Raw genomic sequence first — 14,949 nt, forward strand, 5'->3', positions numbered from 1 at the left:
GGCAGGTAGTTTTACATTTGCTGGAAATTTTGATTAATGCCACTTGTTTTTCCTCTTTTTGTTTCCCAAAGCTCAACCTCCATTCACCATGTGTCTGAGAGTCAAATTCTACCCTCCTGATCCTGCTGCTCTCAAAGAGGAGATCACTCGGTATGTCCTGCAGCATTTTTTCATTTCACAGATAAGAGTGTTTGCAATCTTTACATTAAAATGTCTTGAATATAGTTTAAATTAAATAAAGCCTAGAAAACCATCAAGTTGTCTCAATTTTTTGAATAAATTGGCGGTAAGTTAGTGTTTATTTTTTCTTAGTAACCCAATATATTTTCCAGTGTTTTACCAAAAAAGACAAATTCTGGGATTCATTTTATATCTGTGAACTGGTCGTAAATTGTTTTCTCAACAGGTAGTTAATTAAAAAATGTGCTTCAGCAGCAAAATGGTGATTCAGTAAAAGAAAGGGCTTAAAGTCATGAATATTCCCAGTGGTTAAAAACCGGGACATGATAATCTTTATGAGAGTGCCTCAAGGTTTGCACTCCTGCTGATTATACTTTTAGTAAATGAAAGGGAGCATGTGATGGAATTTTTTAAAGGTTAGACAGTGTTACTTTCATGCATTTTTATTATTATTTTCACGCATTATTTTAATTTATTTACATTCAATTTGTAAATAAAGTTTGTGCTCTTAAAAATTCTTAAATTTCATTTGCTTAAAAATGTAGGCACCCTGGATATTGTCTCTTCATATTTTTTTATCAATGATATATAGATTGACAAAAAACATACACCTAATAAGAGGGATGTCTGCTGCTCTTTCTCCACCACTTCCAGGTCCGGTGCATTATTCATTCGATCAGCTGTTCTCGCAACAAACCATGTGGCTGGACGTTGCTGTTATAATCTGTTTTATTTATTTAACATAGCTATGGTATCAAGATAATTTCCCCTTCTAGGGGATCAATAACCTTCTAAGAAGTTTAGCTTAATAAATGAGGCTTTGAGCACCTGCTAACTCAGTTAAATCGATGTTTTGGGACTCGATGTATATGCCTGTGACGTTATTTTGACAGTTTTTTAACAGGAAATTGGGTATTCAAGACAAGGACAAATCATATTCAAAACAGACATGTCAAACATAAAACCCAATGCTGTATTCATAGTTTTTATTTTAAGTTGTGCATAAAGTATTAATGTGTGCACAATTTTGTATTTATTCATATGCTTCTTATTGACAGTTATCTTACCCCATGAAAAGGAGAGTTGCTGGTCCTATTAACTCCATTTAGAAATACATTAAAAGTTATGGTTATGAGGATTTTAGTACTTAGAGAAATCATCCGACCCTATCTTTGTCCTTGCAGATATCTTGTCTTCCTGCAAATCAAGAGAGACCTCTATCATGGTCGTCTCCTGTGTAAAACCTCGGATGCGGCCATGCTCGCTGCCTACATCCTTCAAGGTAATTGGACAAGACAGATGGAAATGACTTGCCCCACTCTCTGCATCTCACTGTTCTCTGTGTCACTGTGCTGTGCAGTTCACCATGTTGACAGATACAGCCGTCTATTCAAACATATCTCCAGATGATTGTGCTTAAAGGATGTTTTTAGCTGTAAAAAATTTCATCGGTCAATTAACCTTTTGTTTTGTGATTTGTAATTTAGTACTGATAAATTTTGAATTGCAGTAGAGAAGCAAACTCCAGGCATGATGTGAGGTGGCGTTGCAGGCTCCACAGAAAGCTGTGTTTTGATGGCATGCATGTCCTCTGGAGGACGAGCTGATAAATTAAACATAGACTGCCTGGTCAGATTCTTCTTGCATGAAAACCAGCATCAGGGTCATCTGAGGAAGGGCGTGATGGACCCTAGAAAACCTCGACCTTGTCTTATCCATCCCATTTAATCCGCAAACATATGTAAAATGTTGGGTTTTTTTCTGATTCCGCTCTCAGCTGAGATCGGCGATTATGACCCTGGAAAGCATCCTGAAGGTTACAGCTCCAAATTCCAATTCTTTCCTAAACAATCAGAGAAACTGGAGCGGCGGATAGCAGATATCCACAAGACAGAGATGATGTAAGTGAAACGACCCCACTGTGCTTATACTGTCCATCTGTTTTTGTTAGACTTACCTGCTGATGTGAATTCAGTCAGGTCAAAGTAAAAGGCTGTCGCTGACATGAAATATAGTTGTCTATGATCAATTATCCAGTCAGATCACAGCAAACAGCCCTCAATTGTCCAGAGGTGTATTGCAGCTTAGATGTATGTGTTTTATTCTTTCAGCCATTGGTCAGATTTCAAGTGCTCAAACATAGGAGTGGCACTTACAGAAAAAGATACAATAAAAAAAAAGAGTAATTTAATTATAAGTTCTAAAAATCAATGATAAATGAGCAGCAATGCTATTTTAGCATAGATGATTTGGAAATTGGTGCGATGAATAGGAGACAGACATTGCAAAAATGTAAGAATTAAGATTTAAGTTTGGTATCATCTAGTCAGTGTCATGGAGCAAAGAGCATGACACTCTGCTGCCCACTTGTGGTTTTCTCTGTAACGTAATCACACTGAGCAGTCAAGTGAAAATGACGTTTTGGTGTTTTAAACATGTTCTTGTAGCATTTGTCTCATGATGGAGGACGTTTAAAAAAAAGAAAATTAAGCCTAAAATTGTGATTCTGAGAATTTCTTTATTTAATTTGTTACGATTCAGGAGCAGACGAAAAAATGCAGTTGGAAAAAACCTTGTAGTTATGACGTTGGTGCTGCAATCGGCAAACCACCAGCCTCTTGCTCCATTCTGATGCATCCACTTTCAGACAAATGGATCCATGGGCGTCTTCGTTTTCCTCATCCGAGCTGGCGTCCGGCTAAGAACTGTACGGCTGGACAGCTCCAATATTTTTCGCAATTTTTGTTGCACCGCTAATGTTAGGTTGGGGTTGTGAGGGGCTGTAAGCAAGCAGTAGGGAGTGTAAACAAAGGAATGATGGGAAATGGGAGCAGGTCTACTTCACACCAATAGTCCCGCCAACAACTACTGTCGCTCTGCAGAAACTATGTACTAAAAAACAAAAAAGGTCTTTTGATTTTGCCTAAAATCAGCATCATCATAATTAAAAGACCTCTTGGAATGAATGTTTTTACAACAGATCAAGAAAAGACTGCATAGAAAAAGCATTGGTCAAAATTTGTATTATTTTTGTCCTCTAAGCTTCTTTTATTTCTTAATTAATTGTTGCTAAATGAGTTTTTTTGTGAGCCTTTTTAAATCTCTCCTAAAGTTACCAGTTTTTTAGTCTCAATAAGACACTGACACATGTTGCTGTCTCGCAGCGGACAGACACCTGAAACCTCAGAGCGAAATTTCCTGCAAAAAGCTCAGATGCTGGAAACATATGGTGTTGATCCACATCCCTGCAAGGTTGGGTTACTTTTGAGACAGTTTGAGATCATCAGTAAAATAATTTAAAAAAAAGAAGTTGATTTCATTCCAGATGTGATCCTTTATTTTGACATGTGCTTTTCAGGATGTGTCTGGGAACCCTGCTTTTCTCGCCTTCACGCCGTTTGGTTTTGTTGTGCTTCAGGGAAACAAGAGAGTTCATTTTCTCAAATGGTAGGCCAAATGTCTTCTTTAGCTTTTTAGCTATGTAAAGGACATTACCTGGTTGTTTAGAATAATCAAATTTAACATGCATGCATTGTGTAAATGAAGCAGAATGCATAATACAGTAAAGGCAATCTGAGGGCCTGTTCCTGTGCTAGCCAATGCCAGCAGTGAGATTCAAGTAACAACTTGATAAAATTAGGAAAATCAAACATGCATTTGAGTTTTATGCCAGGTTTTTACACAACACAATGTATTTCTGTAAAAAAAAAAGTTTTTTGCTAATACTAAAATCAGACACACTATGCAGCATATTTGCTGTATTTGTATTTGTTTGCTTCTGCTCTTTGCATTCCCTGTCTGCAGGGAATATTATTGTTAATCTGTTTTGTCAGACAAACACGGAGCACCGTGGCTGTTACGTGAGCTCAAAGCGGTGGTCATAAATATTTAACGAGGCTGTGGCTTTCTGTGTGTTCTTTCTATGCTTTCTCTCACAACAGGAACGAGGTGACCAAGCTCAAGTTCGAGGGCAAGACTTTTCACATATATGCAAATCAGAAGGAGGTGAGAGCGGGAAGTTTTGGAGAGACTGGCTCTTAAGTGTGGTCTTTCGTCTCAGTTTGTTATATTGTCCTGCACCACTTCTTATTTTCCAACACGCAGGACAAAAAGATTATCTTGACATACTTTGCACCCACACCGGAGGCTTGCAAACACCTTTGGAAGTGTGGAGTGGAGAATCAAGCGTTTTACAAGTAAGTCTGCCCATCTCATTTCCTTGGGTTTATCATTAAGTTCAGCTGTCAGACTTCTGCTCTTCAGTTATAAAACCAGGCACGAGTTACTTCAGACCTTTAGTGGTTGAGCGTTTTTGTGCAGAAGAAATGTCTCTGCTTCAATAATCTATCATAGAAATGACCCTGCCAGCACAAAAGTAAAGGAAGTTAAATTTCTGGGTGTCATCATTAATGAGGGTATTACTTTATATTTATAATATTAAAACAAAAAAAGCAAAACAACTTCTGTTTTACATAAAGCTAAATCAGCATTGGATAACAGCACTGTATTTTCTGTATAACTCGTTAATTGTTCCATATCTAAATTACTGTATCGAAAAAAAAAAGAATAAGACTTATCTCTGGCAGTAATTACAGAGAACCATCCAATCCACTAAACAGTAAATTAAAAATATTAGATACAAAGTATTTTTAAATGATTGCATGAAGCACATCAGTATTTTCTGCCACAAACTATTCAAATAAGATTAAAAAAGACAAAGGACTTACAGTTTAATAAGATGTGAGATTTTCTCATTGCTAAAATGCAGAACAGAGAAAAGATGCGTTTCATTTCAAGGAGCCAAACTGTAAGACAATTTACAAAATCCATTAAAGAAACCAAATCATTAAAAACATTTTAGAAGAGAATTGCTACAAAAATATAGTCAATTAACTTGCTCAATTTGAGGTCATTTCGAAATAAGATAGAGACTTGCTGGGCTGTTTTGTATTATTTTACACTGAATGCTTTGATATAAACCACAAGCGATTATGCTATAAAGCAGAAATGTACATACATATATGTTTAGATACAGTACTTTTTTATTTCATTTATTCCTCTTTTTTTCCTTTCTTAGTATGTAAAAGGGACAGAAAAAAATCGTTTTCTTCTTTCTAGTCCTTTTCATTTCCAGGCATAACTTGAAAGTGAAAAGAAAAGTGAAAGAAAAGTGAAGATTTAGCAAATAAGTCAGAGAGAAGTCGAATCAATCAGTGATGATCCAAGTTACCACAAAGCATGTGGAGGGATTAAAATAAAAACAATATAGGAGAAAGTATGACCTTAAAGTGGCAAACTAATATTTCATCTGTGGTTGGACAAGAAGTCTGGGGCAAGAACTTCACAGGAGAGGAGGCTGAATTCAGTTCATCAAAATCAAAAAATCCTTGACTGCAAAATAAAACATTAAACTCACTGAATATTTCTGTGTAAACACATTAAATAGTATATGGAGCCGGATAGGGATGTATTGCCAATTGTGCATGGAGATGACGTAAATAATTTAATCACTGAATAATGTTTGCCTTGATTGGAGAACCATGTGCACCCACATCGTGAATCCTCCTTTGACTTTCCATGTGGGTGCATTCGACTTCTTTGTTTCTCCTTCGTCAGGCTCGAGAAGTCGAGTCAAGTTCGCACCGTATCCAGCAGCAACTTATTCTTCAGGGGCAGCCGTTTCCGCTACAGGTAGAGTACACAACAAGGCTGTTTGACTGATGACAGGGAGGGGAGGACACGGGGAGAGACGCAGCTGGAAGGGGAGAAAAGTGCTTACCATGTAGAAGACTTGCCCTCCTGGTGTTCCATGCTGTAACGTCAGTGTACAGCTGCCTGGAGGATAAAAGTGACACTTCGCCGTGTAGGAGACATAAAGGGACAAATGCTCACTCGATGCTCTTTTGGTGCTAATGTGCTTTAAATCACCAACACCGCAAGGAATTATTCCAGTCTGTGCAATTTGTTCTGTTATGTTAAGGTTACATTTTTTATTTTTTCTCTGGATTTAGCACGATAAAAGTTTGGACAGTCAGTTGCAGGGTTACCGAGTGTAGTGTTGAAGGGTAAACCATGATCATTGTTTTATATATTTTGCCTGCAAGTCTGTTTGTGCATTTGTCAAACTGGTGCTAATTCAGTCCCCCGTGTCTGAATACACCAGGTTAATTCAGTCACAGTGTTTTTGTGCGGCTGCGCTGGTTGGGGCTGCTGTGCCTGATCACATAAGTGTGCGTGTGTGTTTGTAGAACTCATCCTGAGCATCGTTTTTGTGCTTTACAACAGTGGAAGAGTGGCAAAAGAGGTGATGGAGCGGAGTGCCAAAATCAAACGTGAGCCTCCAGAAATACACAGGTAGAGTTGTAAACTCAGGAGAGGTCAGACTGTTTGCTCAGATTTTTCTTTTTATAACGCTTCATTAATCATAGGCACCAAGCTGCTGTAGATGTCTTCACTACCAGCAGCGGGGTTACATTATGGAATACTTTCGCTCTCTGAATGATTTTTAATGATTATTGTGCATTTGTGTATGATTTTTGTCTTTCCAGGGCTGGCCTTGTGCCCAGCAGAAGTTGCCCATCTATCACCCATGGGCCTAGGCTCAGCAGTGTACCACGCACACGTCGGAGAGCTGTGCACATATCTATCATGGAGGGTAAGAACTGACCTGCTCTTACATGCATTTAGGGCTGTTTGGAGGCAGAAAACAAAAAAAAATGTAAGCAGAGAATAAAAACATAAACGTGTTACTGCACAAGAAAATGGGATATGATGCAGTTATTAAGCATTTGTGCTGTTTGGGAGAATTTCTTTCTCATTAAAGTACAGCCCCAATCATTTTTGTTCTCTTATCCCTCTGTTCACACTCTGTCTGGCTAGTTTACAGCACCTCACACCCCCAACCGTACATTAGCGGTGCAACAAAAATGATTAGCAATATTGGCGCGATCCAGCCGTACGGTTTGTGGCCAGCTGGCCCCTCAGATGAGGAAAATTAAGACTTCTTCTAGTCATCTAGAAGTGGACGCATCTGGATGGAGCACAGCAGGGAGTTGTTGTAGCGCATACGTCACTGCTACAAGCTTTTTCCAACTGCATCTTTTCATCTGCTCATGACTCACGATTACAACAAATACTCTGAAATTTTGAGCTTAGTTTTCTTTATATATATCCTCCATTATGAGAAAACGCTGCAAGAATTTGTAAAAAACACCAAAAACACAGTTTTCATCAGAGTGGGTCTTTAAAAAAGCCCAATCATGGATTTGCGTTCTCCAAATCAAAGCTGAAACTTGAGCTGTCTGCACGCGTTGTCACGTTGTTTCTATTCAGGGGGTTAAAACTCATTTGTTCAGCCTGCTTGCAGGTTTCAGACTCAGAAGGGCTGTCTCATTTTTAATAAACTGAACACAACAGGTGTAAATCCCCGCTTGAGTTGGTGTGAAACTGTTAGATCCAGTCTTATTGCTGTTCGGGTTTGGCCTCTTTGTTGGGTGACATAAATGCAGGTCAGAAACAGGTGACCGTGTATATTTAGGGTCTTTTTCTGAGTGTTCAAGAGAGCCATAAGACTTTCCCACCCCCAGTTAGTGCTGACTGGGTATCTTACCATGGTATTAATACTCCAGCCAAAAATAACCAGGGTCCTCTGCTCCATGTATGTCACTGGCTTGGGCTGGGCCAGACTCAGAGGCCAGAACTTGTTCCCATTACATAGACAGCCACCATTTCACGTCTGCAACCAACAAACAAAGCCACAAAGCTGTGGTCTGGGCACTGTTAAGGGACCATAAAGGGCAGGAGTACCACGTGCATGCTGCAGCCATGGTGAAGTGTCTGATCCGAATCACCACCCGGGTGAACGTCCACCTGCGTATGATCAACCACTGCTACCGGGATGTAAAGGTTCGGGTGCTGAGCCTGGGGCCTCGCATGCTGGGCAAGGCCCTGGGTGTCCTGCCGCTGTACCCCTCCCTGACTGCAGGGCAGCAAGAACTAGACAGTGTTAGTCCCTTTTATGGCACTCCAATGCCCAGCGTTCAACCCAGCAGCTTTCCAGGTAAATCCATCATCCTGGAAAACACAAGCATCTTGACAGTCTTTTAGTTTGTCATTCTGGTTTGCTTCAGTTTTGTATTTCTTGTTGTTGCTGTTGGAGAGACATTTGTTTATTCTTTGAACCTTTTGGGACAGGTTTTTAATGGGGTTTTTTTGTGTGTGTGTGCATGTGTTTGTAGTAAAATCAGATTTTACTTGTTTGTAATTTAGCTTAAAATATTAATAACTGCATGCAAAAAAAAACGAGGAATTTTCAAGCAAATTACTGGATACACTGACGCAGATCAACTCTGAGAATAGAAAAGGCAGATTGAGTCTTGCACGCCTTTTTCCCCCTATGTATCTGTCATGTCAGCCTGAGCTTGGGTGCTGAACATAATCTGCCCTACTTTCCTAGCAAAATTCTTATCCTGGACTTGTGAAAATCTGAGTTTTTAATCCCTTCTCGTTTTAGTGAGGGTATAATGTTGCTGCTGTTAAACTCTGGCAAATGTGATGTAGTCAGCAGTCCCACCATACCATAGCTCTTCCTCACTGACATGTATACTGTACAGCTTCTCTCATCGACTGTAGTTGTCACAGTTTAAAAACTCATTGGTGATTGGTAGATCAAGGCGCAAAGTGTTGTAGTAAGCAAATATATCTGTTTTTAACAGTTAATAGTTAAGGTTTTGAATAAAAACTAGTAAAACTTATTTGGGCCTTTTCAAGCATGTGTAATGTAGCCAGTTATTAAAAAAATGTGGGAATAATCTCTTCTCACAGGTCCAAGAAAACCAACAAAATCTAAAGTGCTGTGACATCTAAAATCATCTTTGGGTTTAACACTCAGATTATACCGCTACTTACTTGAACGGAACTTCAGTTGAGAGCTTTTCTGGATAAATGTTTTGCTCTGGAAATCCCTCAGTCAGCCTGCAGCTTTTTAGAGACCTCTGCTGGACAAATGTTTCTGGAAAAGTCAGGCACCATAACAATAGCACAGTATGTCTGTAACTGTGACATTCAAACCAAAGCAAGAGCAAGATTTTTTAATACAAGTTATTTCAATGTGTTCAGCTTCCAAGGTTTTCTGCACCTGCAAACAGGATGCAGCTGACACGATGCTTTAAAGGTGCACATTATGGAAATGAAAATTGATGTCGAAACACTTGGTAGAACACACATTATGAAAGAAAAAAAGAAAAGAATTTTAAAGATAAATTGTCTCTTATTGTTTTGAGTCTTTCCAGAGAAGATATCAAAATATCAAAGACTTGTAAAAAATCAAAATGTCTCAATGAATGAAGCTTTGTTTTCTTATAGCACTGTACAACTCCTTAAGGGCACCAAAGTGCTTCACAATAAAAGAGAGACAAAAGAAAGTTAGAAATTAGGCAAATTAAGAACAAAACGAAAAAAAACAACAACATAAAATTACAAATAGCAATAAGCAATCAAATCCCCTTAATAAGCTTAAAACAATGATAACAGGCCTTTTGGGAGTTTTTAACATTTATTTAAAAAGGTGCACTTATTAAACTCCAACTGAAGTTATACCATACTTTGTTCTTTCCTGAAAAAAAGAAAAATAAATATAGTGAAACAGACTCAAGTATTTTCTTTACATATTGTAAAAAAATATAAAGTAATATTTTGCGATATAGAAAAACATACCAGATATATTGTATTTGTGAGGACTTGATAGCAATTTTAATTGTGTCAACAGGTTACAGTAGGGATTAATGAGCATTTTATATATTAAAGTTATGTGAAGCAATGTGACCAAAGTCAGCTTTACAGATGAAATCTTTTCACCCCTGTGTACTAAAGATTTTCTAAGCTTTTCTGTAAGTCTGTTATGGAAATATAGATAATAAACTTCCATCTAAAAGGGAAAGTCTTACGCTGACAAATTTAAAATTACACCACCAATTTCATGTTTATGCAAACATTTCAATTAGAACCATAAGTGTCTGTTTATGGCAAACATACCGGTAGATGTCTGTGAATTCTTAGGATATTTGACACTGATGCACAAAATCTTTATTGCACAAAACCTAAAAGCAGTATTACAATATGGAACTGAGAAGGCCAAAGTCTGTAAGTATGTGCAAAAAATTCAAAGGGAAAAATTACACTGATTTTTTTAATGCAATTTGATGGGAAACTTAGAAATTTGCATCTTGATAATATGTTTAGTTGACTGTCAACATATGTGTTACCGAGAATTTTTAGGATTCTTAAATTTTGGAAGTGTAAGAAGAAATAAAGTAGAACTAATTGTGAGAGAGTGTGACAAATCTACAAAACAATATAGAAAAAAAACAATATTTCAACTGTTTAAAGTTTTTATAAAATATTCCTTGTATGCCTTTTTTATCTTTTAATGATAAATGTCGTTACTACTTTGCCTTAACCCATTGATGCCTGTATTTATTTCCAGCTAGGAAAAAAAATTCACTTAGTTTTTTTTTAAGATGCTATATTAAGGTCATTTTGGAGCCAAAGTGGTTTGCTGCATATTTCCATCAATAGTTGACGAGGGGTGAATGTCTAATAATATTATGAGAGAAATATAAGACTATTCATAGTTTGAGGAACGGTTTACCTGTAATTCTTTTCTTAGGACTGGAGTCGCTGCGGGACAGTGCTCACTCCACACCTGTGCGCTCCGTGTCCCATGGGGAGTCCTTCATGCCTCGCTGTCGCAGTCAGGCCACTGAAGAGGCGGTTATCTCTGATGAAGCCTACAGCCCCTCTGACAGCGTCCTTCCAACCCCGGTGGCCGACCACAGCGTTGAGCTTTCCGTCTCACGGCAAATCAACGGTGCTCCTTGCAGCATTGAAGAGGAGAAGGAGTCGGAAGCGGGAACCCCACAGCAGGAGGAAAGGGGGGATTTTGGTGCGGAAGGTAAATCTGTAAAGGAGGGCTCAGACTCTGCCCTCAGCGAGGTGGAGCAGGTGAATAAGTTTGTCTTAAGCGTCCTCCGTCTGCTCCTCGTGACCATTGGACTCCTCTTCGTCCTGCTCCTCCTCCTCATCATTCTCACAGAATCTGATCTTGATATTGCTTTTTTGAGTGACATCCGCCAAACCCCTGAATTTGAACAGTTTCACTTTGAGTACTTTTGTCCGCTCAGACGGTGGTTCGCCTGCAAGCTCCGCTGGGTGGGTGGGCTGCTCATCAACAACTAAAACTATGGGGTCAGTAAACCTGCACTCGGGACAGAGGAACACCTACATCTCTGGAGGGGCGGAGGGCAGCCTTACCCCAGCCACAAACCCTGCTTCTTTCATCCATCTCTTTCAGGCAGACAGTTTGGACCAGCAGGATGTTTACCCCAAAACACTTTGCCTTCCCTCCAAAAACTCTTCCTTGTTTACCCACAAGCCTTTTTTTCTTTCTTTTGCTTTCAGATTTCAGACTTTTTACTTCATTTCAGGTATTATTTTTTCAAATTACAATAAAAAGGAACTGAATTTTTTTTACACAAAAATAACTTTTGCAACAAAAGAATACTGTCTTTAATGTTATTATTATTAATATTTATTACTTTTGAACTGCAATGGCATAAGAGAATGAGAGGCGTCAACTAAAGGGAAATTAAGGAAGTTGATGCATTTTTATGAAAGGGAAATGAGGTTTTGTGAGCGTCAGAGGAATAGCTGCTAAGAAAGAGTCAAAAGGTTGCAATGTCTTCTAAATCCAAGAAAAGAGCAGGCTAACGTTTTTAGAAAAAGAACAAAAAAATGCAACAAGAACTAGATAGATAGGGTTTGTGAAACTGGACACAGATAGGGTGAAATCTCTTTTGAAAGAATATGATAACTGTTTAGGCTTTTCTGGTTTTTAAAGACATCTCAACATCAATGTAGTGATAAAAAGGTTAAACTTAGACATCAAAATAGTTCTTTATTTTCTAAAGATTCAGTGAAGTAGTGTGTGATGAATAAAGAAGAGCTGGTGGCCATCAAAAATTAACTGACACCTATAGATAATAGCCTAAATAGATGTGCAATGCTGGTATGATTATATTTACTTTAAATGTGCTCATTGCTTCATGTTTTTTTTTCTATCAAGCTTATTTAATTAGTTTTGAAATTCAATGAATTTCAAAAATTTGTACGAATGAAGAGTTTGATCTATTTTTGGTTTAATATCAACCTCTTCAGTTTATGTATCATACTGTATGATCCATTTTAAGTACTGCTAGAATAAGAGTAATGATGTACTTTTGTACAAATTAGTTTGTTTCCTAATATATATATTGCAAGTTTTTCATGTATATTTTAACAGAAGGGAAATATTATTTTGTTATGGAAGACTAAACATTTTACCTTTTTTAGCGTGTTGTTTCAAGAGAAGTCGGAAGAATTTCTGAAAGTGGGGGCTTTTATTCAGATCCACTCAGAAGTGATCCATATCCCATCGACATCAGCTTTAAGTCAGCCTTTGCTCTATTTGCTGCAGTCAATGATCATTTAAATGTAAAATTCCATTAGATAAAGTACTGATCAATCAAAACTGGTCTAAAAGCAATTTAAAAACAAATTTTGTTACTTGAAGTCAAGACGAAGCTGACCCACAAAAGCCCACTAACAGAATAACATGTACTTGACAACATAACCGGATTTGTATAAAAAACATGTTTAATTAGTGAATCAATTAAAAATGGTCCTATAAAGAAAATGTCAAACTTAAGCTTGTGAGGTTTATAATGTGCTTTCATCACTTTATTTACCGGTATGTATTTTTCAGATTAAAAAATGGCATTGGTTCCACATTTATATAAAATGATATCTCACATTTTGTTTATATTGTTTAATTTCCAAAGCAATAAGGGTCATGGCTGTTGGATTCTGGGTAAAGTCCTCTTTTGTTATTTTTTCATTTTTTGTATTGCATTTACATCCTGCAGGTAGTGCAGGTATATCTTCTGGTGTGTTTGTGAGTAGGAATGGAAAGAAGATGCAAAGCAGAACAGGATGAAATTGGGAAAGCTTTACAAAATAATAGAAAAAAGAAAAGAAAAAAAAAAAGCACTGAAAGCTGTGGTTCTGAAAAACAGTTTGGGGATAGGGTTGACAGAATTTAATACCTGTTCAGTTTGTTCTCATGTTCATCATTTTTGCTTGAAGTGCACCCATCAGCAGCTGCTCCACCAAAGGCATGATAGTCTAACAGTGGTCTCCAAACCTGGTCTGCAGTCCTACCCCCCCCCCCCCCCCCCTCCCAGCTGTTCTCCCTGCACATTAGCTGGATTAATTTATTTCAGGCTGACTGAACACATTTTTACCAGGTATATTTTAGCAACTAGGGTGAGTAGAGCTGGAAAACAAGCAGGACAGAAGCTTTTCAAGTTTAGACTGCTGGTCTATAACAGATCCATGTCTGTCTAATTTGTTTATGTAACCCTTGTGCTATCCTAGGCACTTTAACATTGGGAGTTGGGCCATCTAGACCCACTAGACAGTGCTCTGAACCTTTTTTCTTCAATGATTTGTGATCTTCACTGGTGTCCATGGATTGCATGAAATCTTTCCACCTTTATCCACCTTTGTCATGGTAGGGAGAACACGTCAAAGTAAGGGTGGGGTCATTTAAGATAGCACAAGGGTTAATCATCTCCAGCATTCATTTCTGCAGTAAAAAACAAACAAAAAAACTGAAATTAGAAAACGAAGTTGGAAATTCTTAATCTCACTTGTAGGTAATTTTTCTATATGAAATGTTTGATGTCCTTTAGTAAATAGTCGCAAGGATCTAGGTTAATTTCTTTAAAAAAGCCGCAGAGTGGCTAGGTTGACTTAATTTGTGTTCACATCAAAGATTCAAACTTGAAACATCTCTGTGGCTTCAAGTTTGCTGCATCAGGCCACCAGGGCTTGAGGCGTGAAGCAAGTCTGTAAATGTGTCCGTTTTTTTTTTTTTTTCTTTTTCATGCCATTTATTTGATTATGTAGCTTTGGTGGTGGTCTCTCAGCACAACAATGTTTTTTAGAATATGAAGGCAGCATTATTCAAGGAGCAATAACCAGCTGCAAAGAAACTTTACAAATGTGTGTAAAGGTCAAGAAATAAACAGGGTTTCTAAGTCAGATGTTGTTCTAGTAACACAATTATCAGAGTTCTACTGTGAGGATTCTTATGATCTGACCACTTAGTTGTTGTTTCATTCAGAATAAGAATTTAATTTAAAACCTCTTTACATGGTTTTTTTTTAAAATGTTTTCCATCATTAATTGACCGATAGCTCCCTGTGACTGGATCCTGTCTTACCAGAACCTAATCCATCTCTGAGGGTTTAGAGAAGACTGTAGTGTCTTTGGAAAAACTTGTCATTTTTAATCACACAGCTGTGCAACCATCTGCAATAAACTTTGATCAACGTGATTTGTACAGCAAAGCAGCTTATTTGTACTTGAAAAGGCTCAACTTTTCAAATACGTTGCATGCTGGGAAATAAGAGTGTGCTCGGACATTTGATGTGACATTAAGACTGCAACAGAGACGTCAGCTTCTCCCCACAAGACAGCACCTTTTAATGAGGTCTTGGGTTATTGTATTTTTTCTTATTTGCCCTTCAATAGTCTCAGAAGTGTTATCTAGAGCTAAGATTGTGTTTTATTTAGATCATTAGAAAATACGATCAGCTTTGGTGTTTTCTACTCAATCAATGCAAAATGCTCACAGCACAAAAGGGGGATGAAAACCATCAAATGTGTCGG

The 14,949-nt window shown here is 37.9% G+C and overlaps 1 protein-coding gene across 7 annotated transcripts in view; it reads left to right on the forward strand.

Annotated features, from left to right (window-relative positions):
- frmd5a (FERM domain containing 5a) overlaps positions 1–13,027 on the forward strand; it is a 46,144-nt gene extending 33,117 nt beyond the window's left edge. For 2 of the 7 annotated variants that reach the window (XM_004070018.5, XM_078948747.1), the window contains 11 exons: positions 72–150; positions 1,365–1,462; positions 1,958–2,081; positions 3,345–3,432; positions 3,539–3,627; positions 4,122–4,185; positions 4,285–4,376; positions 5,797–5,871; positions 6,466–6,534; positions 6,729–6,835; positions 10,847–13,027. In XM_004070018.5, coding sequence (XP_004070066.1) covers positions 72–150; positions 1,365–1,462; positions 1,958–2,081; positions 3,345–3,432; positions 3,539–3,627; positions 4,122–4,185; positions 4,285–4,376; positions 5,797–5,871; positions 6,466–6,534; positions 6,729–6,835; positions 10,847–11,415 — 1,454 coding nt within the window. In that variant the 3' untranslated portion in view covers positions 11,416–13,027. The remainder of the gene's footprint in view (positions 1–71; positions 151–1,364; positions 1,463–1,957; positions 2,082–3,344; positions 3,433–3,538; positions 3,628–4,121; positions 4,186–4,284; positions 4,377–5,796; positions 5,872–6,465; positions 6,535–6,728; positions 6,836–10,846) is intronic. The other 5 variants (XM_020704065.2, XM_078948748.1, XM_023955820.2 and 2 more) reach the window with 5 other exon arrangements.
- Positions 13,028–14,949: the final 1,922 nt, after the last annotated feature.

This window comes from Oryzias latipes, chromosome 6 (assembly GCF_053564925.1).
Source record: "Oryzias latipes strain Hd-rR chromosome 6, Olatipes_Hd-rR_3.1".
Taxonomy (NCBI): domain Eukaryota; kingdom Metazoa; phylum Chordata; class Actinopteri; order Beloniformes; family Adrianichthyidae; genus Oryzias; species Oryzias latipes.